Source organism: Emys orbicularis, chromosome 2, assembly GCF_028017835.1.
Source record: "Emys orbicularis isolate rEmyOrb1 chromosome 2, rEmyOrb1.hap1, whole genome shotgun sequence".
NCBI classification, from domain to species: domain Eukaryota; kingdom Metazoa; phylum Chordata; order Testudines; family Emydidae; genus Emys; species Emys orbicularis.
In genome coordinates this window covers 177,498,222-177,523,824 of record NC_088684.1, presented here as the reverse complement: position 1 = coordinate 177,523,824, position 25,603 = coordinate 177,498,222, and the positions used below count along the sequence as shown (strand labels likewise).

Genomic DNA, 25,603 nt, shown 5'->3' with positions numbered 1-25,603 from the left:
AGCCTCATTCAGGGATGCATACATTCAACATCCTGTTTACTACCAGCTTGCCCCTGCTTTGTGGTGGCACTAAGAGTGAGCACAGTTCCCTTTCAAAAACGAGCTCTATTGCTATTGGTGTTATCTGTACAGACAACCAGGTTCAAGCTGCCCATCTCATCTTCTACCAAGCTACAAACCCTCCCTTCAGAAGACAGCTCCATCAGCTCCTTCTGAGTTTCAGGAGCTACTGGAATACATTAGGTTGAACTCAAAAGGTAGCTTACTCACTGTGCAGAGAGCTCAGGAAATGAAGATGAACTCACCGGTACAGACCTATTCCTGACTGTCCTGAATGCAAACTTTCTTGAATTATTTCCACAGGGGTATCTTAACATTTATTTTTTTCCTTAAGTCTTCACCTGGTAATTCATTTAGCATAGACAAACTGATAAAAAATAAAAATGTAAGTATTTTACACTTTGCCACTTATAATGTATCTACCCATTAAGAGGTATTTATGTACTATCAAATACTCAACATTTGTACTGGCCCTTCAGAACCCGTAGTTCCCTCTCCCAAACTGATCTACCCCTTACTACCCCTTCCTTTACTACAGGCATTAACCACAGAACCAGCATCAGGTTAAACGAGTGGGTTTATTTGGAAAGTAGACTTCGTTGTTCTGCAAGTTAGATTCATAAATTCATAGAGTTTAAGATCAGAAGGGACCATTCTGGATGGATGATTTAGTTGGGGGTGGATGATTCAGTTGGGGTTGGCCCTGCTTTGAGCAGGGGGTTGGACTAGATGACCTCCTGAGGTCCCTTCCAACCCTGATATTCTATGATTCTATGATTCATTCAACCATGTAGTCTGACCCTCAGTCCCTTAAATTCCACCCAGTTACTCCAGTATTGAGCCGAACAACTTGTGTTTGACATAGGGCTAGTCTACACTAGAAGCTGCTATAGTGCATATGGTGAAGACGCTCTATGCCAACAGGAGAGAGCTCTCCTGTGAGTATAATAAATCCACCTCTGCCAGAGGCGGTAGCTACGTCGGCTGGAGAAGGTCTACCGATCATATAGCACTGTCCACACTGGCGCTTAGGTTGGTGTAACTTGCGTTGCTAAGGTGGTGGCTTATTCACACCCCTGAGCAATGTGAGTTATGCTGAAGTAAGTGGTACTGTAGACCTGGCTGTAGGAACAATATAACTTGCTGGCTTTCGGCTGGTGGGGTCCTGTGAGCTCAGAGCACGTATACCTAGCCTAGAGAGCTGGGAAGGGTGATTCTTCTGTGTTTTAGGCTGTTTTGTTTCTTATAATTTGCTATTTTAGAAACTGTAGTGGAATTAGTGATGCTGGGAGGTGAATTAGAATGGTCTTACGTCACTGACAACTTAAAACCAAAGCATCACCCGAGGAAGAGGTGCAGGAGTTTTTTCTTTGATTTAAAGAGAGGGTCTAGTGTGTCGATTACACAATGGAAAGCCTGGGCTAAGCTGTTACGACTTTTCTCATCCTTCTGATGTACTATATTTTAGTAATTTAATAATATGATTATTTTATTTACTATTAGAAATAGTGGTTTTGTCTCTAAAGATGTTACCTATCATACAGTGAAACTGTTATAGGATCACTTAGTGGTCTTTGAAAAATTAAATTCTATTCACGTGAAGTCGTATCCAAATTTGAAAAAAGAAGAGGAATTTTTTCTCTTGCATTGCTCTGCTGTTTGTCAACATGGTTATTTCTAGTAATGTTGTCCCATCATTTCCCTCACTGTGATTGTACATCTTGTGCATTCTAGTGATGTATGCATGATGCTTGACAGTAAAATTCAAGTTACAGAAAATTAAGTGAAATCAGAATAAGACCAGTGTATTCATAACTTGTGACATAGCCATGGGTGTTATAAACAAGAAATAGGCATAGTAACAGAATAACAGAATGATCAGGATTGAGAATCCTCCAACACTATATAAGTGATGATATTACAAGCTAGAAATGTTGTTATGAGACATATTATATATAACCTTAAAAAGGAAAAATGAAGCCTTGTTTTGCTTCTTAAGCAAAAACTGCTAAGCAAAACAAAACAATAGTTTCTTCTGTCATTACAGACTCTTTTTATGTTAATTTCAATGGCATTCTTACTCAGTGAAGTTTTTCTGCAGGAAACAGTTGAAGTATTTTTGAAACATCCCTCTGTGAAAGATGACTCAGACCTTGAGGGAAGAACATCCTTTATGTGGGCAGCTGGGAAAGGCAGTGATGATGTCATCATCACTATGCTGAATTTAAAATTGGACATTGATATCAACATGGCAGATAAATATGCTGGCACAGGTAAGGCTTGCTTTACAGTAAAGAGCTATTAGATGCTTGCATTTGGTTAAAAAAACTGCTAGAAACAGTCATTAGTCATTTTATACACTTAGGTAAAATCCTACAAACATTTATGCATGGGCTTAACTTTACACATTAGCAGTCCCAGGGTTTTCAGTATGGGGAGAGAACAACCATTTTTTGTGCAGATTAGAGCAGTTCTTCTGTTTGAGAACCAATTGAGAAAAAGGAGATATTACACTATGCAAATATTAAATAAACATTAATATTAGAAGGGAGATGCTTTCTGTAGTTTTGAAGGGTAAAATAAGTAATAACTATCTAAAAACTAAAAATTAGGGCTGTCAAGCAATTAAAAAAATTAATCACGATTAATCACGCGATTAAAAAAATTAATGTTAAACACTGCACTATTAAACAATAATAGAATACCATTTATTTAAATAATTTTGGATATTTTCTACATTTTCAAATATATTGATTTCAGTTACAACACAGAATACAAAGTGTACACTGCTCACTTTATATTTATTTTTGATTACAAATATTTGCACTGTAAAAAACACAAGAAATAGTATGTTTCAATTCACCTAATACAAGTACTATAGAGAAATCTCTTTATCATGAAAGTTAAACTTACAAGTGTAGAATTATGTACAAAAAATAACTGCATTCAAAATAAAACAATGTAAAACTTTAGATCCTATAACTCCTCTCAGTGCTACTTCTTCTTCAGCTAATCGCTCAGACAAACAAGTTTGTTTACGTTTGCAGGAGATAATGCTGCCCGCTTCTTGTTTACAATATCATCTGAAAGTGAGAACAGGCATTCGCATGGCACTGTTGTAACCGGCGTCGCAAGATATTTATGTGCCAGATGCACTAAAGATTCATATGTCCCTTCTTGCTTCAACCACTGTTCCAGAGGACATGCGTACATCCTGATAACAGGTTCTGCTCAATAACCATCCAAAGCAGTGCAGACTGGTGCATGTTCATTTTCATCATCTGAGTCAGATGCCACCAGCAGAAAGGTTGATTTTCTTTTTTGGTGTTTCGGGTTCTGTAGTTTCCGCATCAGAGTGTTGCTCTTTTAAGACTTCTGAAAGCATGCTCTACATCTTGCCCCTCTCAGATTTTGGAAGGCACTTCAGATTCTAAAACCTTGGGTTGAGTGCTGTAGCTATCTTTAGAAATCTCACATTAGTACCTTCTTTGTGTTTTGTCAAATCTGCAGCGAAAGTGTTCTTAAAAAGAACAACACGTGCTGGGTCATCATCCGAGACTGCTATATCATGAAATATATGGCAAAATGCGGGTAAAACCGAGTAGGAGACATACAATTCTTCCCCAAGAAGTTCAGTCACAAATTTAATTAATGCATTATTTTTTTAACAAGCATCATCAGCATGGAAGCATGCCCTCTGGAATGGTGGCCGAAGCATGAAGGGGCATACGAATGTTTAGCATAACTAGCATGTAAATACCTTGCAATGCCGGCTACAAAAGTGCCATGCGAACGCCTGTTCTCACTTTCAGGTGACATTGTAAATAAAAAACGGGCAGCATTATCTCCTGTAAATTTAAACAAACTTGTTTGTCTTAGTGATTGGCTGAACAAGAAGTAGGACTGAGTGGACTTGAAGGCTCTAAAGTTTTACATTGTTTTGTTTTTGAGAGCAGTTATGTAACAAAAAAATCTACATTTGTAAGTTGCTCTTTCACAACAAAGAGATTGCACTGCAGTACTTGTGTTGTAATTGAAATCAATATATTTAAAAATGTAGAAAAACATCCAAAAATATTTAATACATTTGAATTGGTATTCTATTATTTAACAGTGTGATTAAAACTGTGATTAATCGCGATTAATTTTTTTAATCGCAATTAAGTTTTTGAGTTAATCACGTGAGTTAACTGCAATTAATTGAAAACCCTACTAAAAATGGAGACATTTCAGCTTGAATATAAATAAACATTTCTCAATACCTGAAGAAAACTTGTAGGTAATATAATAAGCTACCCAGTGAAGTAGTTGAGTCATCAGCATGAAAACCATCAATAGGATACATATCATATTAGTAGGATTAATGTACTAAAACTGTGCCAACGCAAGAGGTTAAATGTGGTAACCCAACAGGTCTTTTACATCCTATTATCTAGACAATGCAAAAAGCTTAATGAAAGTAGCACAGTGGTTCAGAATTAAAACACACAAAAGTCATGAAGTTCAAGGTTATGGTTCTCATAGTAACTGAATTCAATCTCATTTAATAGAAAAAGTCATACAATTTTGTAATAATAATATGCTGCTATTATATTTATACAGCACCTTTCATCTCAAAAGATTCCAAGGTGCTTTACAAACTATCCACACATACACACAGATGTACCAGTGACATGTAGGAGATAGGGGGGTGGTAACCAGTCAGACAATCTGTGCATAGCACAATGAGGGGAGAGGAATTTTGGACCTGGACATTGTGGCAGATTGCTCCTCTTAAGCAGAGGACTATGATATTTTTAATACTCATGCTGAACTGACAGAACTTTGTTATTTAAAGATGACTTGGAAAGGAGGAAAATGGGTTTGTCTGAAAACTTTTTGTTGAAGGAGGGGTTTGGTTATGATTTTTTGGTTGATTGGCTTTCAGGGTTTGTTCTGATTATTTTTCCCTCATCTCATCTATTATTGTTGTTGGAAGGACTTCTTGGATGATTTAGAGGTGTATATTAGAATGTTCTTTTAGTTACCGTGTGGGGAATTGAATTCCCGAGAGAGCTTTTTTCCCTTGTATTTACATTGGATAAATGTTAACAGAGTGTTTGAGTAAAAGTATTTCTTTCCTTCTTGGTTGATCACATTCCATTTCCTTAATACTTCACCGGTCAATACGTAGAGTCAGAATTGAGAACTCCTGAATTTCTATACAGAAAACCTCTTTTTAAAAACCTTTCAGGGCTTGTCTTCACTGTAGAGTTAATTCAAGTTATAACTTGAATGTTTCCCCTATCTTGAGTCCTATCCACACATAGAGACCCTTAACTTGAGTTGGAGGGTCCATCAGTGGATGTAAGCTAAAGCTTGAAATCGCTCATCAGCTGCTAGCTCAATTTCTCTGTGCTATTAATATAGTCACTGTGCAGTAATCCAACCACTCTGTGTAGCTCAAGTGTTATTTCATAACATGGCCATTCTCAGTCAAGCTAACTCGAGAATAGTTAATTTAAGGGTAGGTCACTGCAGAATTAGCTCAAGTTAATTAATGGGAGCTGCGGGAAGCGGTGGCCCGGCCTGTGCCGCTTCCCGCAGCTCCCATTGGCTGGGAACAGTGAACCACGGCCACTGGGAACTGCGAGCAGCTGTACCTGCGGACGCTCAGGTAAACAGCGTCTCGCGGTCCTTTCTGTCTCACATAGCACATTGCAGTAATGTGTGACCATTTTCTAACCTTCATGTTTTGGTGAGGAATTTTTAATCCAAAAAAATGAATGCAAAAAAAGAGAGCTCCCCAAAACAACCCATTAATGCAAAGCTACAATTGAGTTGCACACGTTAAAAGTCAAGAAGTGCAAAATTATGCCACTGTTGCCTCCTTGTCTCCAAGCAATCTGAACTTGGCCATATTGAATTTATATGTTTTAGCATAAGAATTTCCATATTCAGTTCATCTGGCCTCCAGTTAACAGAAGATCACTCAAATACACCACCCCGTAATCACTCCCTTATCCCAGACTTATCTTTTTAGAAGGCTTTGTATGTTTCCCATGGTTTTTGGGAAACTAAGATTGAAAATAGTGCACAAGCCTAAAGGGACTGGGATACAGTTGCTGTGGGGACCACAAGTTTGAATTTCCTGACTTTTGTGCTTATGTTGGGTAAAGCTCAGCTGTAACATCGCATTAATGTAGTTTTTTTGCATTTACTTATAAAGAACAAAATCTCCATTCAGGACAAAGCTTTGATAGAACATCAAGATGTTTCTTATTGTGCAGGAAAATGACACCAAGGAAAAGGAATTTCACTGTTCTCAGGGATCAGCGCTGCAAGAGCATTGCAGGGGCAGCTTTATAGCTCTGCCGTCACTGACTGTGTACAATCATGAGGGATCTGACTGTCGGTGGAACAAAGGTTCTATTGTGACCAGCTGGCTGAAGAATCTCTTCAGTCACCGTGACTCCATCAGAGAAAATTTTGCTTACAAGAAAATATTGAGCACAGAGTGGGAAACAAGATGCCTGCGTCAGAATGAGTGATGGAGGGGAAGAACCAGGCCAAGCTGACACAGCAGCTCTTTTTCTATTGTATTATTGCATACACTCCATCTGTTATCTGATTGAGTAGCTTATTGCCTTCAGTTTCATAAAGAGTGCAATACAGAACACAGAGTCTAGAGTTTATTGTGGGGTCAGAACATGTAATCAACACCCGTCCAAATCTGCTAAGCAGCAGGGACCTACTTAATTCTTGTCAAATTTCCATGTATATCCAGCCACCCACCCAAATTGCTAGTGGTTTTGGCTTCCTTTCACTAATGTAACTGAAGCTTCTGTACATAATTAATGATTTTCCCCCATGATAGCCCCAACAATTAAGCATTAGTGTATTTTTAAAAATTGACTGTATAGTGTAAATGTTCTGTGGAAAAATTTGCATCACTGTTACTATGCACATATGATTTCAGTTATTAAGGCTAGACACTTTAGGGTTTGTTTTACTGACCGTGTATATACTCTGTGAAGTAGATTGCAGCTTTTAGAACTACAGCTGCGTAAGTGGGTGTACAGGGGCACTGTATCAGCATTCGTTCACATAGGCACTCAGCCTGTGGCAAACAGAGGCAGGCGCAATGCCTCAGTACGCTGGAGGAACACATACAAGACTGGCCATTGATACATCTTGTAGCATAGTGCTGCAAGCAGTACCTCCCAGCAGTGGTCCTTGTAGTGTGTCTTGTGTTTGAGACAGCACTAAACCTCTCCTTCACTAGCATTCAAGGAATGTGAGGTATAGGATTCTAGCTACTCCTTGCACAGGAGCACAAAGGGTGGATAAGGACTCTGTTTCCTCCACCTCCTACCCCTGACACACAAGCTCAGGAATGATCATTATCTGGCACTATGTATATTAAACCTGAGAAAATTAGAGACACCTGGATATTTTTTAAAGCACCTAGTTTTACTCTCCGAACAAATGAAATTTTAAATAAGTACAGCTCACGTAATGATCAAAAGATCATTTGTAAAGGTAGCATTTGGTTTAATCTACTGTAACTGGCACTTATAAATGTGCATATTTATATATTCATTCTAAATTACTCAGAATTTGTGTCATCAGAAAAGTAATTTGTAGGAAAAAGATGTACTAAAAGTATACTTTTGAGACTGATTTTCTTCATGATTCAACTTACTATTTGGATTGTTTAGAATCATAGAACCATAAGGTTAGAAGGGACCGCAAGGGTCATCTAGTCTAACCTTCTGCCAAGATGCAGGATTTGTAGTGTTTAAACCATCCAAGACAGATGGCGATCCAGACTCTTTTTGAAAACCTCCAGTGAAGGAGCTTCCACGACTTCCCTAGGCAGTTTGTTCCATTCTCCTACTGTTCTTACAGTTAGGAGGTTTTTAATATATATTTACCACTCCAAAGCACGTAAAATCAATATTTAAAGCAAATCTCCAAAACATTTGCCCTCCATTTCAACAAATCTGGTGAAATCTCTTCTCTCTTTGTGGCTTGATTTTCCATGAAGAAGCATCTGGGTTAGCTGAACTTGTATTTTGACAAATTCAAGTCCAGTCGATAGCTCCAGTGGGATGAGGTTATGGATGATAGTAACATCATTTGAAACCAAGCAACATCTTACTATCCTCCTGCCGTCTCAGGCCCGGCTGAAGGATTTGTGCTGTGATCTCTGGGCTGAGCCAGAGTGAGGTGGAGGGTGCATAGATTCAGGGGTAAGAAAACAGAGTGGAAATGTGAAAGGAGAGGAGTCTGCAGAACCTATCCCATGTGACTTTCTTGCAGAAGGATTTCCTTGGTTCTGGGGCAAGTGGGAACATCCCATCGAGACTGAATCTCCCCCCTGATTCCCAAGCCCTTCACTGGTCCCTTTTGCTGCCTGCTGTACCCCATAGAAGAAGGGAATGTATGGCCTTTTATTAGCTATGCATTGTCCTAAATGAAAATCTTTGTTAAGAAAGGGTTAGACTCTAGCTTACACCCGTGTGTAAAATGGGGGCAGGATATAAAGGAGATTCACACCCTAGCATGACCTATGTAAGGGCAGGCAAAACTGCAGTCCCTGCAATCAAAGGAGCACAGGAACTACTCCCAAATTACTCCCCCAGAGGGAAGGAGCAGAGAGCCATGAATCTGGTCTGTTACATGATTGGCTGGCGAGGAGTATGCTGCATCTCTTTAAGGAAGCAATTTGGTTGCTCCACCTGCCACTGAGGCAAAATTCATCTTGCTTGCACTGCTCTTGCTCTCTCCTAACATGGGATTGTGCCAAAATGGCATGATCTAGCAAAAGAGTTAAGTGTGAAAATGAGTTTCAACGGAGCCCCAAAAAACAACACTACATTTACTTTACAAATATCTACAGTGTTAACAAACATTAGGAAATCCAGACATTCCCTTACTGCCATATAAAGAAACCATCCTTTGTCACTTACTATCACCCTGCTTGACTCACACTACCCACCCAGTTTTCACTTCCCCCATAAAATTTGCAAAACTACATGCAATGGTCAGAAAAAAGAAAATACTGGAATGGGAGGGAAGCAGCTGCTTTCAGCTGCCTTCTCCTTTCTATACCATAAGAATTTTCACTATACTTCTAATGCAGTATTTACTGTTACGGGAGCCAGTTGCAGCTGGTTTCTGCACTTTCCACTCTGTTTTCCTCAGAACAGAGATCCAGTGGCAGCACATCTCCAAGATCTTTCGCAGAAAAACATTTCTCTCATGTTAGTGTGAAATGAGACCATTTTATTTGATGTCTGAAAGAAAATCTAGTATTTAGCAGGAAAATCTCAGAGAAATAAATTAGGGTTTTGTTTCTTTTTGTTGCAGTAGCAATAGGCAGTGTTATCTGTAGTGGGGTGACTCAGTAATAGGAGTAGTAAAAAAAGGAGGCAGTAGCATCGTAGTGTACAGCAGGAAGAGGCTACTGTCCTATCAATTCAGTATAAATCAGTCGAACTTCTGGTGAGGTTTGAATTTGTGTTTGCATTAGTAAAGAATGTGTAACAAAGCTGCCACCTTTTTATATCATGTATTTTGTTGTGTTGTTTGCATGGCAAGGGAGAAGTAGTGATTGCCTGTCACTTGTTATATTTTGAGCTGTTCACAGTTTTATGATAGAATGGCAGTTCTCTCTACCAAATACGGTGACCAGACAGCAAGTGAGAAAAATCGGGGGGGGAGGTAATAGGAGCCTATATAAGAAAAAGACCCAAAAATCGGGACTGTCCCTAGAAAATCGGGACATCTGGTCACACTACTACCAAAATTATTGAAATGAATCATTATTTTTGACAGTTCTAATTGTCATTGTCTAATTTCTAACTCTTCTTTCAGCATTACATGCTGCTGCCCTTTCTGGCCATGTCAGCACTGTGAAATTGCTCTTAGAACATAATGCACAGGTAGATGCAACGGATGTAATGAAGCACACTCCACTTTTCCGAGCCTGTGAAATGGGACACAAAGAAGTGATACAGACACTCATTAAAGGTCAGCTGTCACAAATTTACAAATCCATTCACAGAGTAAAAATGCTGTTGTAGGTAGGTTGTAAAATAAATGACATTGCTGGACAAAACGAAGAGCCCCAAATTAGTCCAGTAGGGAAAGATTTATGTATAGTACATTTCATTGTCTCTACCCACTGTCCCCACAAGTCTCTTCCAGTACCCTTTAATCTCCTAAAACCTCACATAGTATTTTTTTTCTCTTTCCTATAAATGAGATCAATTTAAATTTTGTTTACCATTGGTGAGAATGGTTGAATAGCCATCTTTGAACATGTAAATGGCTTACCTGTTTCAAATACAGCTTTTCTTCAACTTTTTTGATATAATCACTTGAATGTGTTTTTCCTGTAACTTTTTATTATAAACAAAGTTTTATTTTGTAGACAATTTTAGAAATAATAGAAACCATAAAAGAAAATAGTTATATTACACAGATATAGTCGTATCATCTTAGCTGCCAGCATTTATAGAAGCATCACATTTGGTCTACACTCATATTTTCTCTTTGGCTTTTGTGGAAGCAATGAGTTGGTATGAATCATTATAGTTGTATTATTATACGGACAGTTATTGTTTTGGTTTGGTTAGAGCCAATGATTGTTATATTTTGTGGCTTTTTTGTGGTTTTTGTACTGTATTTTTTAACTGTTGTAAGAGCACCTTGGGGAAACGAAATTAAATAAATGAATTTGATTTGGGTAAAATAATTTTACATGCTTGAGTAAAGAAAAAGGAAATAACTGCAAAAGCCCATAATAATATGGTGAGGCTAGCGGTAAAATTTTGAAAAGCATCTAAGTTCCATTTTCAAACATGACTTAGGCACTTAGAAGCCTATATCTCATTTAAAGTCAAAAGAACTGAAGCGCCTAAGGGCAAGATTTTCAAAGGTATTTGGGCACCTAAAGTTATAGATGGGCACCTAATGTGATTTTCAAAAGCACCTGAGCAAGTTGGATGCCTAGCTCCCATTGAAACTCCTAAGTGCCCAAGTCACTTCTGAAAATTGGACTTGGGCTTTTAAGTCACTTAGGCGATTTTGAAAATGTTACCCCATGGTCTTTTGTTTATCAGAAGTGTTCTAAGATGACACGGGCTTAATCTCCCCTTTCTCTGATGTGCAAAAATATTTTGGTGTTTTTATTGCTGATGTTCAAATATTGTTTTGCTATTACAGGGGGAGCAAGAGTAGATTTGGTTGATCAAGATGGCCATTCTCCCCTTCACTGGGCAGCTCTGGGTGGAAATGCTGATGTATGTCAAATTTTGATAGAAAATAAAATCAACCCAAATGTGCAGGATTATGCAGGTAGAACTCCCTTGCAGTGTGCTGCATATGGAGGCTATATTAACTGCATGGTCGTGTTACTGGAAAACAATGCAGATCCAAATATTCAAGATAAAGAGGTATGTTGTTCTTCACTGTGTCATTTAAGTTAATGTCAGACCAAGCATAAGTTGAAAGTATATTCTCCTTCCTGCATATCCTTCGCTTTCTGCAGCACAGTGGCATTAATCCTTGCTTTTCACACCAGTGGTACGATGAATCTGTGTTCACTGCTATTGTAGGGGAAGGAAAAGCAGCCCTAAGACTATTTTCCCTTCATGTTTCACTTTTTTAGGGTTTGATCAAAGATTATTATTTTAATATACACCATAAACTGAAGATGCACATTTCCATATTGTCCTTTGGCTTTTCCATATAAAGCTAACATCTTAAAATTATCCTTTTAAAAACTCCTTATTCTTTATTTGTTGTTTTCTTATTTAAATATTTAACAAGGGACTGTAATTTTATAATCCACACCATGTCTCTCCCCAGCATGTGTTAGGAAGGATAGAGCAAGTGAGGTGCAACAAACTGGCCGAAAGAACTGCAGCAATTATTTGTCTGTGTCTAGCCCTTAAGGGCGAAGAAGAACATTGCAGTTTGCTTGTATATTCCTTTGCTCCCTCCCTTAGGCACTAAGTGAAACTTGGTGCCAAAATAGATTTTGTATTCTAGGACAAATTCTCTGTTGCTGTAAATTGGCACAACTCCACTGGAGTCAATAGAACTGCACCAATTTACACCAGCAGCTAACTTGCCCCAATATGTTAACCTTTTACCTCACTGCATGAGGCATACTTTTCTACGCCACAGTCAGTTTAATGAAACTTGCTACAGAGCTTTCATATCTGGAAATTCTACTTACAGTGGTCTGAAATTTGGAGCTGCAATGTTCAGCTGCACTGACAGCCAAGGATGTGGTCAAAGTATTACCTGAAGGCCAGATCCTTGGCCATGGCTTCAATTGATTTCTGCTACATCAGTAGTTCAAAGCAGCCAGAAAGTTGCCCTAAAAGGTCAGCTGAGGATTCTCCTGACATGGGATAACCCTTGTGAGATTTAGAACTGGCATGGAAAGCTCTGTGCCACCTGCCCCCAATGCACTTTATGCAGGTGGAATGTTGGGGGGTCTGCCAAAGTGCGGCAGAGTGCACAGTGCTCCATCTGATCCATGGCCCTACAAGACTACATCCACTAGCATCATTTATATTGGTCCTTAGGCCAGTCTAAATTACAGAGGGCTGTTTTGGCCCCAGTTGGCCCACAATTTCGGGAACAGAAAGGAGACTTAGAGACAGATTTCCTTCTGCTAACTTCACAGAGTATAAATTCTGCACAGCTGCAAATTTGGCCCTGATCTATTTTTAAAAATCTTTTCAGTGATTTTTGCTTTTAAACTCTTTATTTCTTTTTTTAAAGGACAAGATGTATTTTGGAACCACTTGTTTGGTCATAACGTCCATTTGAGCCCTGAATGACACCATACGCTATTTTTCTTTTGGCAATACAAAGTTAGCAGCTAATAAACCTCTTACTTCATATATGTTTGGTTTATAGGGAAGGACTGCTTTACATTGGCTGTGTAACAATGGCTACCTTGATGCTATAAAGTTGCTGCTGGGTTTTGATGCTTTCCCTAATCACATGGAGAACAATGAAGAGAGGTACAGTTTATTAAACATATTATTTTCTAATTTAGCAAACCTACTCTGGTTTGTCTGTCACATGTTGAAATATTGTCTGAGAAACATGAGCTTGAACATGTCTAAAAACACTGGTGTAATCTCAGGACTGGAGAGTAGTTAAATTGTGCAGTTGAAGACACTATTTTTCAAATAAGACTGTTCAAACCTTTATCTTAAATTTCTATTGTACTTTTCAGCCTTGATCCTGCAGAAGACTTCTGTGTATTTTACCCTCTGTGAGTAATCTCATTGAAGGCAATGAGGCTACTCTTAGTGTGTAAACTTAGTCATGTGTGTAATTCTTTCAGGATTGGTGCTTCGCACAATAACAGTGAAATGAACAGAAATACAGTGAATTAAAGTAAATTTACTTAAGTTTTATTTGCCCTATTCACCTTATTAGAGTTAGGAAATGAGTCTTTCTATTCCACCTCAACCCTATGTTCTTCTGTTTGGTACAACCTTATTTCAAAAACTCCAAAATACACTTTCTGTAATTAAATTCTGCTTTCTTTTTTCTTATACTGTGTCACTAAAAGATGACAGAGCTGTTCATTTTCACAAAGCTACTAACAGATGTCTATAAAGGGCCCAATCCTGCTCCTGTTGAAGTGAACTGGAGTTTTGCTGTTCAGTTCAGTGAGGGCATGATCTGGTGAAAAGAGAAAAGTAAAATTGTATTTTAAAAATAGTTATTGCAGATTATCTGGTGATTATCTGTATTCTGATGATCCAACTAAAAATAAATCCCTCTATAATCATAGGGTGACTATAAATTTGCATCCGTTTTCTTTGTCTCTGACTGACATATAAATAATAGTTTTTGATTTAAAAATCTTGGGTTGTGATAGTTTAAATTGGTCACATGACTGCAGGTAATCAGCACTACTACATATTTTGGTACCTCTTTTCAAGAAGACAGCTTCATCACAATCATAAACAAAATTATCGATCGACATGCTAAATAAATATGAGTACATCAACATTTCAAAAATCACTAGAATGATTTAAAATCCCATGTACATTAGTGCTGCAGGGTTTTGTCTTCCATCCCGTCTCCCTTGTTTTTTTTTTAATTGCCTTGCTTACCCCTATCATTTGTTTTTGTTGCCTACTCTGACCATCCAGACCTCTCTTCCTGTCCTGCAGAGCAATTTATTGTCAGTTTTCTAGTGAAAACCACAGTAGAAAGCATTAAGCAGCTCCCAGTTGTGTTCCTCTAATGCTGTCTATAGTGGCTTTCAATAAATAATGAAAATAAACAGCTGTATTTTAATTAATTTTAATGTATACTATTAAAAACAGATATTCTACTAGAGAACTGGAGGATGAACAGCCTTCTACCTGTCTTAAAGAATGCTGCTAATGGTGCTTGAAGAACTTCAGGTTAAAGATTTTTACCCTGGTATTCCTATAACCACTTCATTAGCATCTAGGGAAGCCCTCTGTTCCCCTCCTGGCATCACTGTGTTTGTATGCGTGATCCTTAGATCCCACATTCAGATAGGCTCTTGCTTATAATTGCATTATCTAATCTAAATGCACCTGCACGTCTCTATTCCCTTTTCTTTGTTTGTTTCTTTTACTGTTTTAAAAGACAAGGAAAATAAATTTAAAAATACTATATTAATACAGAATTACAGTTAAGAACATAAATGCACTAATCTCAGGAAGCTGAAGAATTAAGGCTGCAACAACATTCCAGAAACTCAGCCACATTGCACATACTGTACATAGTAAGCCATACATTTAGGAGCATAAGCAGTAGTCTTCTAAATATGAGTGCCATTCTTGTTATAGGAACCTTAACTTTTGAATTTCCAGAATTTTGTGTATTTAAATATTCAACCTTAATATTGCACCGATAGTGATGCTACATTTGCATTTGTCAAATAGTGTGTCATATGTCTAAACTCGGTCATAATTGGGAATGAGTGAACCTTAAAAGGTGCAGAGTTCTAGTTTGATTTTGATAGATTGACATTCAAATATACACACTTGCACATGTTAACGCATGGTGCCCCTATGGTGGGGAGGCATCCATTTGCTCTTTTCTAATAGCACTCTCAAGGGAGGTTTAGCAGCTTCCTAACTTTGCACAAATTGTGAAACCATACCACTTGGCTTAAAGAGTTAATATTCATAGCTCCAGAATATAAATATTTGCAACTTTAATACAAGTCTAAATTTAACTACCAGTCTTCTAAAACTCAGTCCTAAATATCTCACTGAGGACAAATTAATAAAACAAATTGGTGTTTCTAGACCAAACTGTTTTTGAAATATGATGATCCTAAAAAACTCTTTAAGAATGCCTTTTTAAAATAACATCAGATTGTCACAGAATGTTATTTTCTGCCAAGAGACGGGACATTTCAGGAGCAAAGAAGGCTTTTGAGAAAGGTAAATGGGAGACGAGAGAGTCAAAATGAGCTCAGTGATTTTTTTATAAATGTAATAGTGGCTCCTTCTTCAAGAGCTGGTCCCCATGTGTATTCCACACAAGGGAACAAGTGCACACCATGCTCCTGAGATCGGAGATTTCTGGCATGCAGTGTCCCTTGGTCCACGCCTGTGCAGTTGCCCTCCTCAGACTCGGAACTGAGGACATAAGGGGCATTGTGAATTGACACCTCTCCAGTTCCTCTCTTACTGCCAGTCAGAAGGATCCGAAGCAAAGGGGAAGGAGTGGGGCTAGTGGAATACAGATAGGGACCACATATCTCAAAGAATCTCCAGTTACAGGTAAGTAACCTCTGTTGACACTCATGCTTTAGGAACCTAAAAATATGCTTTAATATCTTTTTGTATCTGTTAATTAAAAATTTTCAAAACAGCAGGTAAACTTTTAAAATTGATTTTTCTCAAGTGAGCTCCTTTCAGTAGTATCTGTCCAAGAATTATTTCAAATCTTTCTGTCTCATTTAATGTTTTATCAGCAACACACCTTGACCTACAAATCTCCATGCTCTGTCATTGCCTTTTATTCCTATTGACATTTCAGTTCAGACACTCTAATCTTCCCATCAAACCATCACCATATGGCAAGTCCAATTGTGCTGTCTGTCTGTTCTTCCTGTCTTTATCTGCATTGCATCCTTGCTGGTTACCATCAAAAAGAGCCTTAATTTTTACTACCTCATACATTGATACTAACTGTTTAACTTGATATATTGTATAAGCATCATTTTCATACTGTTGCCACTAATATTCAGTTAATAAATGTATTTTCCTAGCATGGGCACTTCAATACAAGTGGGGGTTCTGTGTACATTTTGCTGCCCTTTACTGCTTGTGTGAATTTGGGCTAAAATTTTCAAAAGTGCCTAAGGGTGTGTCTGCGCTGCAATAAAACACCTGCAGCTGGCCAGGGTCAGCTGACTCAGGCTCTCAGGGCTCAGTCTGCCGCGCTGTGAGGGGGAAGGGTCAAGAGCCTGGACTCCAGCCTGAGCCCAAACATCTACACTGCAATTGTATAGCCCCACAGCCTGAGCCCTACGATCCTGAGTCAGCTGACCTGGGTCAACCGTGGGTGGTGGTGTAGTGTAGACATACCCTAACTGACTTTGCCTAGGTCCCGAAGTCTTTTTGTAAAAAATTCCGAAGTCTTTTTGTAAAAAATTTACCCTTTAATGCCCCTGAAAGTGTGGAAGTAATACCACGTGCTATAGTTGGTCATAATATCGTCAATCTTTCTGTAACACATCTCTGCCAAGGCACTTAAACCTGTCCTGCAAAATCACTGCTATTTCTGTTTTGGCCTCTCTTTGTCAAAGCTGTAAACCTTGTTAATTGTGTAATTACAGTATTTATGTGGTATTCTTATGTGGATAAAGATTCACTAGCTAGAGGGTAAAATGGGACTACCAAGCTCATTTTTGCTTATGATTTAAACCAGAATTTGAAATCAAGTCCCCAAAAGAGAAATACTTGTGCAAATAACCCAGAATGCCACCTAATCTAACATCATGGGCATTTTTCACTTACACATTTAATTTAGGAACACCGTGCATCTCCCAGAGGACATATTTGTAAATGAGCCTCAAGGAACAACTAAGTCTTAATTGCTTGCTCAAATCTTCTTTTTAAAGAAACATGTTAAGATATGGAATCTGTCAGATCCTCAGAATTTGGAAAAGTGGTTCTCTGAAAAAGGTGTTAAATACTTTCCTTAGCGGAGGTTTCCTCATTAGTGGCTCTTCCATCTCATTTTTTAAACCAAAAATATACATTGTGACTGGCAATCTAATCTATCGTAACACTTGTATGTTTTCTGTCTTTAGATACACGCCACTTGATTATGCTTTGCTTGGAGAACACCATGAGGTGATTCAGTTTATGTTAGAACATGGTGCTCTGTCTATAGCTGCCATACAGGACATTGCTGCCTTCAAAATCCAAGCTGTCTACAAAGGATACAAGGTTAGAAAGGCTTTCCAAGACAGAAAAAATCTTCTAATGAAGCATGAACAGCTGAGAAAAGATGCTGCTGCCAAGTAAGTCTGACACATGGAGAGTGCAAAAATGAAGCTATTAAAAATGAAATTGTTGAAGACAATAATAGTTTACAGATGAATTGCTCTATATTTTTTTACATCTTTCTAGAAATAATGTCTTTGTTCCCTTAAAGGAAAATCTAGTGTTCTACCAGATGGTGTATAGATAGGTACATTATATAATACATTTATGTTTGGAGGGTTTTTTTTTTTTTTTTAAATAATCAAATACTTCTTGAAGCTTTATCATTTCTGTGGTGATGGATAACTCTAAGCCTGTGTCATGCAGGATACTATCCTCCCTCCCTCTGAGAATCATTCTTCCTCTGATGAGTTGCCCCCCTTATCTCTGTTTCTCAGGGGTTGGGAAGTGAAGAGAGACTTCCCACCCAATCAATTTCTAAACACTTGCCTGTGCCAGTCCTGCTCTATATTAACCCTGTTAGCTGGTTTTTCAGTACTTCTCTTTTTAAAAAGAGAAAAGAGTTTCCTGTAGTGGTGGTGTAGCTGTGTCGGTTCCAGGATATTAGAGAGACAAGGTGGGTGAAGTAATATCTTCTATTGGACCAACTTCTGTTGGTGAGAGAGACAAGCTTTTGAACTATATAGAGCTTTTCTTCAGACCTCTCTCAAAAGCAGAAGTTGGTCCAATAAAAGATATTACCTCACCCACTTTGTCTCTCTAAAGGAGTTACCTAACAGGAGTACAGTGAACAAAAGACTACAGGAATGAAGGATAGAAACAAAGGGGAAGTTGAGAGTGAACAAAAGTGTATGTGGGCAAAAAGTGAGTGAGCAGCGGAGCAAGAAGTGAAGGAAATACAGGATGGTAGAAGGAGAAGAAGCTATTAAATATGGAACTTAAATAGATTTTCACATGGATGAAACGAGTTCACCAGTTACAGAACAGCAAATGAAACTTTTTAAATTATCTTCCTGTCGAGGGCAGGCATAAAATGACTTTTGCCGTCCTCTATTTTTTAATCTTAGATTGTTAAAGCCACAGTAAATACCAATTCATAGCAGAAGTGCAAGGCTAAATGAAGTATTCTAATAGCCAAGTAACAAGGTAAATTAAAAGAGAACAGAAACCGATCAGATAAACAATGCTCATGTTCCCTCCAAACATCTGCAATTTATCTGACATCCATATCCTATCTAATCTATATAGGATGTTTCTATATCACCCATTACTGTAGTAGCTGTTTTACATCTGTGTATGGTAGTTGTTCCTAGTGAATGTCTTCATAGGGGATTTTGCCTTTTACCTTTCCCAGATACTAAGAAGCTTTACTTGTTTGTTTTTTCCTCTTGACTTTGGTTATGCTGGGAAAGCTTTAACAAGTAGGTGATTCTTCTAGGGTTCTCTCTGACTTCCTCCAGTAGCTTGTTCCACATCCCACTTCCACAGGCTTTGAATCCACAATTCAACTGCTATGTTATAAGTGTTGAATTTTGCAATATGAATGCGTGATTTATTTTTTTAATGTGGAGTCTCTTACTAGTATTTAAAGAGAATATGGTTTAGGTGTTTCAAAATAAACATTGGGTAGGTATGAAATTAATTTTGTCATCTATTTTATGAAGCTTTGCAACCTGCTGTAAAATGAAAACAAGCAGAATTTCACAACTTTCTCATAATCTGTGATCACCCATCACAGTGAAACTCACAAAACTGCACCAAGTGAAAAGTCAGATTCTTTACAGATTGCTTTAAATATGATTTCTTCCCCTCCCCCCCCCCAATAATTCTAACTTAAAGTTACACGCTTTAAGTAAAATCCAAGAACTAGACAAAATATTGCAGAGTACAAAGTTGTTAATTAAACATCAGTAGACATTTTACCGATATTCTTACAGTGAAGAGAGAAAGGTGTCCAAAACATTTTCACAGGGGCATGAATGGAACTTATACTCTAGTTAGTCTGACATCAGCTAGATATTAATAATTAGATGAGGAAAATAAATGGGAGATATTTAGAAGACCACCGTTTGATTATCGATAGCTAACTTTGCCTTAGCTAACTTTGTTTTAGAAAAAGAAGGTAGTACTTCACCAACTAGTGGAATTTTGTAAGGATTTTACAGACAAGAAAGGCAAAAGTAGTAGGTTTCATATACTGTGCAAAGATTTTCTACACACTGGGTTTTTTTGTTGTTTTTTTTTAACTAGAAAAGTACTTTAAAACTGACATTGGATTAGAAAGCATATAGACTAAATAATTTATATAATTCAAGTAATTATACATAAAACATGATGAATATGAGTGGCCTTCTACCTTCTACCTTATATAATTGACTTAGTGCCAGCATTGTGATGAGATTATATATTCTTAGTATATAATCTCATCACAATGCTGGAATTTAATCAAAATAATTTAGCTGCTTGTTCTATCAAGCAACTAAAATACAGTTTATAGAACTTTGTAGTCTGAAGTTCCACAGTATTCAAGAGGGACAAATTGAGTCCTAATCCACTCGTGCTAATGTTGCCACTTACATAAAGATGTATATGTTTTCCATTTGTCTCAGTATTAAAATATTGCCACTTACCCAGCTAAAAGAAACTAGCATTCAGATACTTCATATCCTATTTGGTGGACGGAGCTTAATTAAGTTACTCAATTCTGCTACTTCAGCACTCACAGAAGAGATATTTTAAAACTCTTTTATTATAAACAACCCACAGAAGAATCTTCTCAATTGTAATATCTGGTTGTACAGAAATTTATTATTTATTACAGCAGTGCCTAGAGGCCCTGATTAGGACCAGGGCCCCATTTTGCTAGACACAGTACAAACATACATGAAGATGTGATTCCTATCTCACGGCATTTCCACAAAACATTCATATATTTCCCTTTCATTTCTCTGCAACAAATAAATCCTGAAAGGAAAATGCATCTCAAAACTATACCACACTTCGATCCCTTCCACATACATACCTCAATTCACATACAACCTCAAGTAACCAAACACAACCAAAACCAAATATAATAGCAATGCTACAGAGCACCCCTCAGTCTTTAATAGACCAGAAGTGTTGTCAGCAACAGAAACGCAAAAGCTGAGATTTTAAAATTCAGGTGATTTGGATGCCTTATTTTCATTAATTGTAATGGGAACTGTACAGCTGAAAGTGGCTCTGAAAATCTCAGCCAAAAAGTTTTCACAGAAGCTTTTTCAACATAGAATCATAGGACTGGAAGGGACCTCAAGAGGCCATCTAGTCCAGTCCCCTGCACTCATGGCAGGACTAAATATTATCTAGGCCATTCCTGACTCAATGTAAGCCCATTGCTTCTTGTCCTATCCTCAGAGGTTGGGAAGAACAATTCTTCTTCCTCCTCCTCCTCCTCCTTATAACAACCTTTTATGTACTTGAAAACAGTTATCATGTCCCCTCTCAGTCTTCTCTTTTCCAGACTAAACAAACCCAATTTTTTCAATCTTCCATCATAGGTCATGTTTTCTAGACCTTTTATCATTTTTGTTGCATGTTTAACCCTAGTGGAATGTTTGTAGTGGGGTTCCTCACAGCTCAACAGGAACTTAAGAGAACCATTCTCAGAACTGCATCAGACATGCAGAGTGGAGATAGTGTCTCCTGAAACTTCCTGTCCGTGTCTGGAAACTATTTCACTTTATTCTCTGTGGAATATGTCTGCTGCCAAAGTTGGAAGACTTCTCTGAAGAAGTCTGGGATGAAAACATTAGCTCTTATATTGCTGCATGACTTGTGTGCTGTTACTTCTGCAGAAAGGTCACCTGAATTAACATGGAGCATATATTACTGGGGCTTGTAATCTCTATCTTATCTCCATACTATAGATAGAACTCAGGAACAGGTTTGGGTGTTTGGCTAACGAGGAGGGGACGCAGCAGGTGGTACCTGATGGTGGGAGGCAGAGGAAGAAAAGAAGGGCAGCTAGTCCAATACACAGGGGGGAAGAGTTGATGGAAGTAGCATCAACACTTGGCCCCGGGAGGATTCAGGATGGCAATAGGGGGACTATAAGGGAAAATAGAGACAGACAGGAGTTACGGCCGCAGGGAACAGGGGATAGATTGGTAGATTGCGCTGCCCCCAGGCAAAGGCAGGTTTATGTGATTGGGGACTCCTTACTGAGGAGGTTAGACAGGCCTGTGACCAGGGCGGACCCGGAAAACAGAAGGGTGTGCTGTCTGCCGGGCGCTAAGATACGGGATGTGGACCTGCGGTTGAAAAGGATCCTAAAAGGAGCGGGTAAGAACCCCTTGATCATCCTTCATGTAGGAACGAATGACACGGCTAGGTTCTCGCTAGAGAGAATCAAGGGAGATTATGCCAGGCTGGGGAAGACGCTTAAGGAAGTCGAGGCTCAGATTATCTTCAGTGGGATTCTGCCTGTTCCTAGAGAAGGACAGCAAAGGGCAGACAGGATTGTGAGGATAAATAGCTGGCTAAGGGAGTGGTGCTATAAGGAGGGCTTTGGGATGTATGGCCACTGGGAGGCTTTCGGGGACAGACAGCTGTTCTCGCGGGATGGACTTCACCTGAGTAGGGAAGGAAATAGACTTCTGGGAGGGAGGCTGGCTCATCTCATCAAAAGGGCTTTAAACTAGGAACTTGGGGGAGACGGTTGGGAGATGTCCAGTTGATCTCCACGCCAGATTCCAACACTGAAAAAGAGGGCAAGGAGAAAAGCACAGATATAGGTAGGGGTAGGGAATTGGACATAAGAAGGAGGGGGCAGATGGACACTACTGGGTCCGTACCAAAGTGCATAACTAATGGGAGAATGGATAGACAGCATATGGTAAGATGTTTATACACCAATGCGAGAAGCCTAGGTAACAAAATGGAGGAATTGGAGCTCCTGGTCCAAGAAATGAAACCTGATATCGTAGGAATAACCGAAACGTGGTGGAATGGTAGTCATGACTGGAGTACAGGTATGGAAGGGTATGTGCTGTTTAGGAATGACCGGAAAAAAGGTAAAGGTGGGGGTGTGGCATTGTATGTCAATAATGAGCTAAAATGTAAAGAAATAATAAGTGATGGAATGGATAAGACGGAGTCTGTCTGGGCAACAATTACACTGGGTAAAAGAACTACTAGAGCCTCCCCTGAGATACTGCTTGGGGTGTGCTATAGACCGCCGGGATCTAGCCTGGATGCGGACAGAGAACTATTTAATGTTTTTAAGGAAGTAAAAACTAATAAGAGCTGTGTGATCATGGGGGACTTTAACTTCCCAGACATAGATTGGGGAACAAATGCTAGTAACAATAATAGGGCTCAGATGTTTCTAGACGTGCTAGCAGATGAATTCCTTCATCAAGTAGTAGCTGAACCGACGAGGGGGGATGCCATTTTAGATTTGGTGCTGGTGAGTAGTGAGGACCTCGTTGAGGAAATGGTTGTAGGGGACAACCTTGGCTCGAGTGACCATGAGCTAATTTGGTTTAAACTAAATGGAAGGGTTAACAGAAATAAAACTATGACTGTGACTAAGGTTTACGATTTCAAAAAGGCCAACTTTAATAAATTAAGGCAACTACTTAGGGAAGTGGATTGGGCTAACATACTTAGAGAGCTAAAGGCAGATGAGGCCTGGGATTATTTCAAGCTGAAGTTGCACGAGCTGTCCGAGGCCTGTATCCCGAGAAAGGGGAAACGGTCAGTAGGCAGGGGAATTAGACCCAGCTGGATGAGCGGGCGTCTCAAAGGGGCGATTAAGAAAAAACAGAAAGCGTACAAAGAATGGAAGAGAGGAGAGATCGGCAAAGAAACCTACCTTATTGAGGTCAGAGCATGTAGGGATGCGGTGAGAAAGGCCAAAAGCCGTGTAGAGTTGGACCTCGCGAGGGGAATTAAATCCAATAGTAAGAGGTTTTATAGCCATATAAATAGGAAGAAAACAAAGAAAGAGGAAGTGGGGCCACTGAAGCTTGCAGATGGAGTGGAGATTAAGGACAATCTAAGCATGGCACAATATCTAAATGAATATTTTGCATCGGTGTTTAACAAGGCTAATGAAGGGCTTAGGAATAGAGGGAGCGGGACAGAGGGGAATAAAGGAGGGGCAATTGACATTAAAGTATCAGAGGTGGAAGCCAAACTTGACCAGCTAAATGGGACTAAATCGGGTGGACCGGATGATCTTCATCCTAGAATATTGAAGGAGCTGGCGCGAGAAATTGCAAGCCCCTTGGCGATAATTTTTAATAAATCTGTAAACTCGGGGGAGGTACCGATGGACTGGAAAATAGCTAATGTGGTTCCTATTTTCAAGAAGGGGATAAAAAGTGACCCGGGTAACTACAGGCCTGTTAGTTTAACTTCTGTAGTATGCAAGGTCTTGGAAAAAATCTTGAAGGAAAAAGTAGTTAAGGACCTTGAGGTGAATGGCAATTGGGACAAATTACAACATGGGTTTACGAAAGGAAGATCGTGCCAAACCAACTTGATCTCCTTTTTTGAGAAAGTAACAGACCTTCTAGATAAAGGAAATGCGGTGGATCTAATTTACCTAGATTTTAGTAAAGCGTTTGATACTGTGCCGCACGAGGAATTACTGGTTAAATTAGAAAAGATGGGGATCGATATGAAAATCCAGAGGTGGATAAAGAACTGGTTAAAGGGGAGACTGCAGCGGGTAGTACTGAAAGGGGAACTGTCGGGTTGGAGGGAGGTCACCAGTGGGGTTCCTCAAGGTTCGGTTTTGGGTCCGATTTTATTTAATCTATTCGTTACTGACCTCGGAACCGAATGTAGGAGTGGGCTGATAAAGTTTGCGGATGACACAAAGTTGGGAGGTATTGCCAATTCGGAGAAGGATCGGGATATTTTGCAGGGAGACTTGGATGACCTTGTAAATTGGAGTAACAATAATAGGATGAGATTCAATAGTGGGAAGTGTAAGGTGATGCATTTAGGGATGACTAACAAGAATTTTAGTTATAAGTTAGGGACGCATAGGTTGGAAGTGACGGAGGAGGAGAAGGACCTCGGAGTCCTGGTTGATCGCAAGATGACTATGAGTCGGCAATGTGACGTGGCTGTGAAAAAAGCTAATGCGATCTTGGGATGCGTTAGGCGAGGTATTTCTAGTAGGGACAGGGAGGTGCTGCTTCCGTTATACAAGGCGCTGGTGAGACCTCATTTGGAGTACTGTGTGCAGTTCTGGTCTCCTATGTTTAAAAAGGATGAACTCAAACTGGAACGGGTACAGAGAAGGGCCACTAGGATGATCCGAGGAATGGAAAACCTTTCCTATGAAAGGAGACTCGAGGAGCTCGGTTTGTTTAGCCTAACCAAAAGAAGGCTGAGGGGGGATATGATTGCTCTCTTTAAATATATCAAAGGGATTAATACCAAGGAGGGAGAGGAATTATTTCAGCTTAGTAGTAATGTGGATACGAGAACGAATGGATATAAACTGGCCGTGGGGAAGTTTAGGCTTGAAATTAGACGAAGGTTTCTGACCGTCAGAGGGGTAAAATTTTGGAACAGCCTTCCGAGGGAAACGGTGGGGGCAAAGGACCTCTCTGGCTTCAAGATTAGGCTTGATAAGTTTATGGAGGGAATGGTTTGATGGGATAATGTGATTTTAGTCAAATAGGCATTAACGGGCCATCGCGGGTAAAATGAGAGTCCGGCTGTAGAATCTTGCCTGTATGCTCGGGGTTCTGCTGATCGCCATATTTGGGGTCGGGAAGGAATTTTCCTCCAGGGTAGATTGGCAGAGGCCCTGGAGGTTTTTCGCCTTCCTCCGCAGCATAGGGCAGGGGTCGCAGGCTGGAAGATTCTGTTGTGGGTGAGTCAGCTTTTGTGGCCTGCATCATGCGGGAGGTCAGACTAGATGACCATATTGGTCCCTTCTGACCTTAAAGTCTATGAGTCTATGAGTCTATGAGATAACAGCTGTCATCTGCTTTATTGTATATACATTAATTGTGTTGCTCCTTGCAATTGGGTAACATGCCTTCTTTGCGCAGAATTTGATCTCC

General features: G+C 39.3%; 1 protein-coding gene across 1 annotated transcript in view; it reads left to right on the top strand.

Annotated features, from left to right (window-relative positions):
- Positions 1-25,603, top strand: part of INVS (inversin) — a 225,614-nt gene that overhangs the window by 152,586 nt on the left and 47,425 nt on the right. The window contains exons 8-12 of the mRNA XM_065399241.1: positions 2,162-2,333; positions 9,922-10,077; positions 11,275-11,504; positions 12,985-13,091; positions 17,396-17,608. Coding sequence (XP_065255313.1) covers positions 2,162-2,333; positions 9,922-10,077; positions 11,275-11,504; positions 12,985-13,091; positions 17,396-17,608 — 878 coding nt within the window. The remainder of the gene's footprint in view (positions 1-2,161; positions 2,334-9,921; positions 10,078-11,274; positions 11,505-12,984; positions 13,092-17,395; positions 17,609-25,603) is intronic.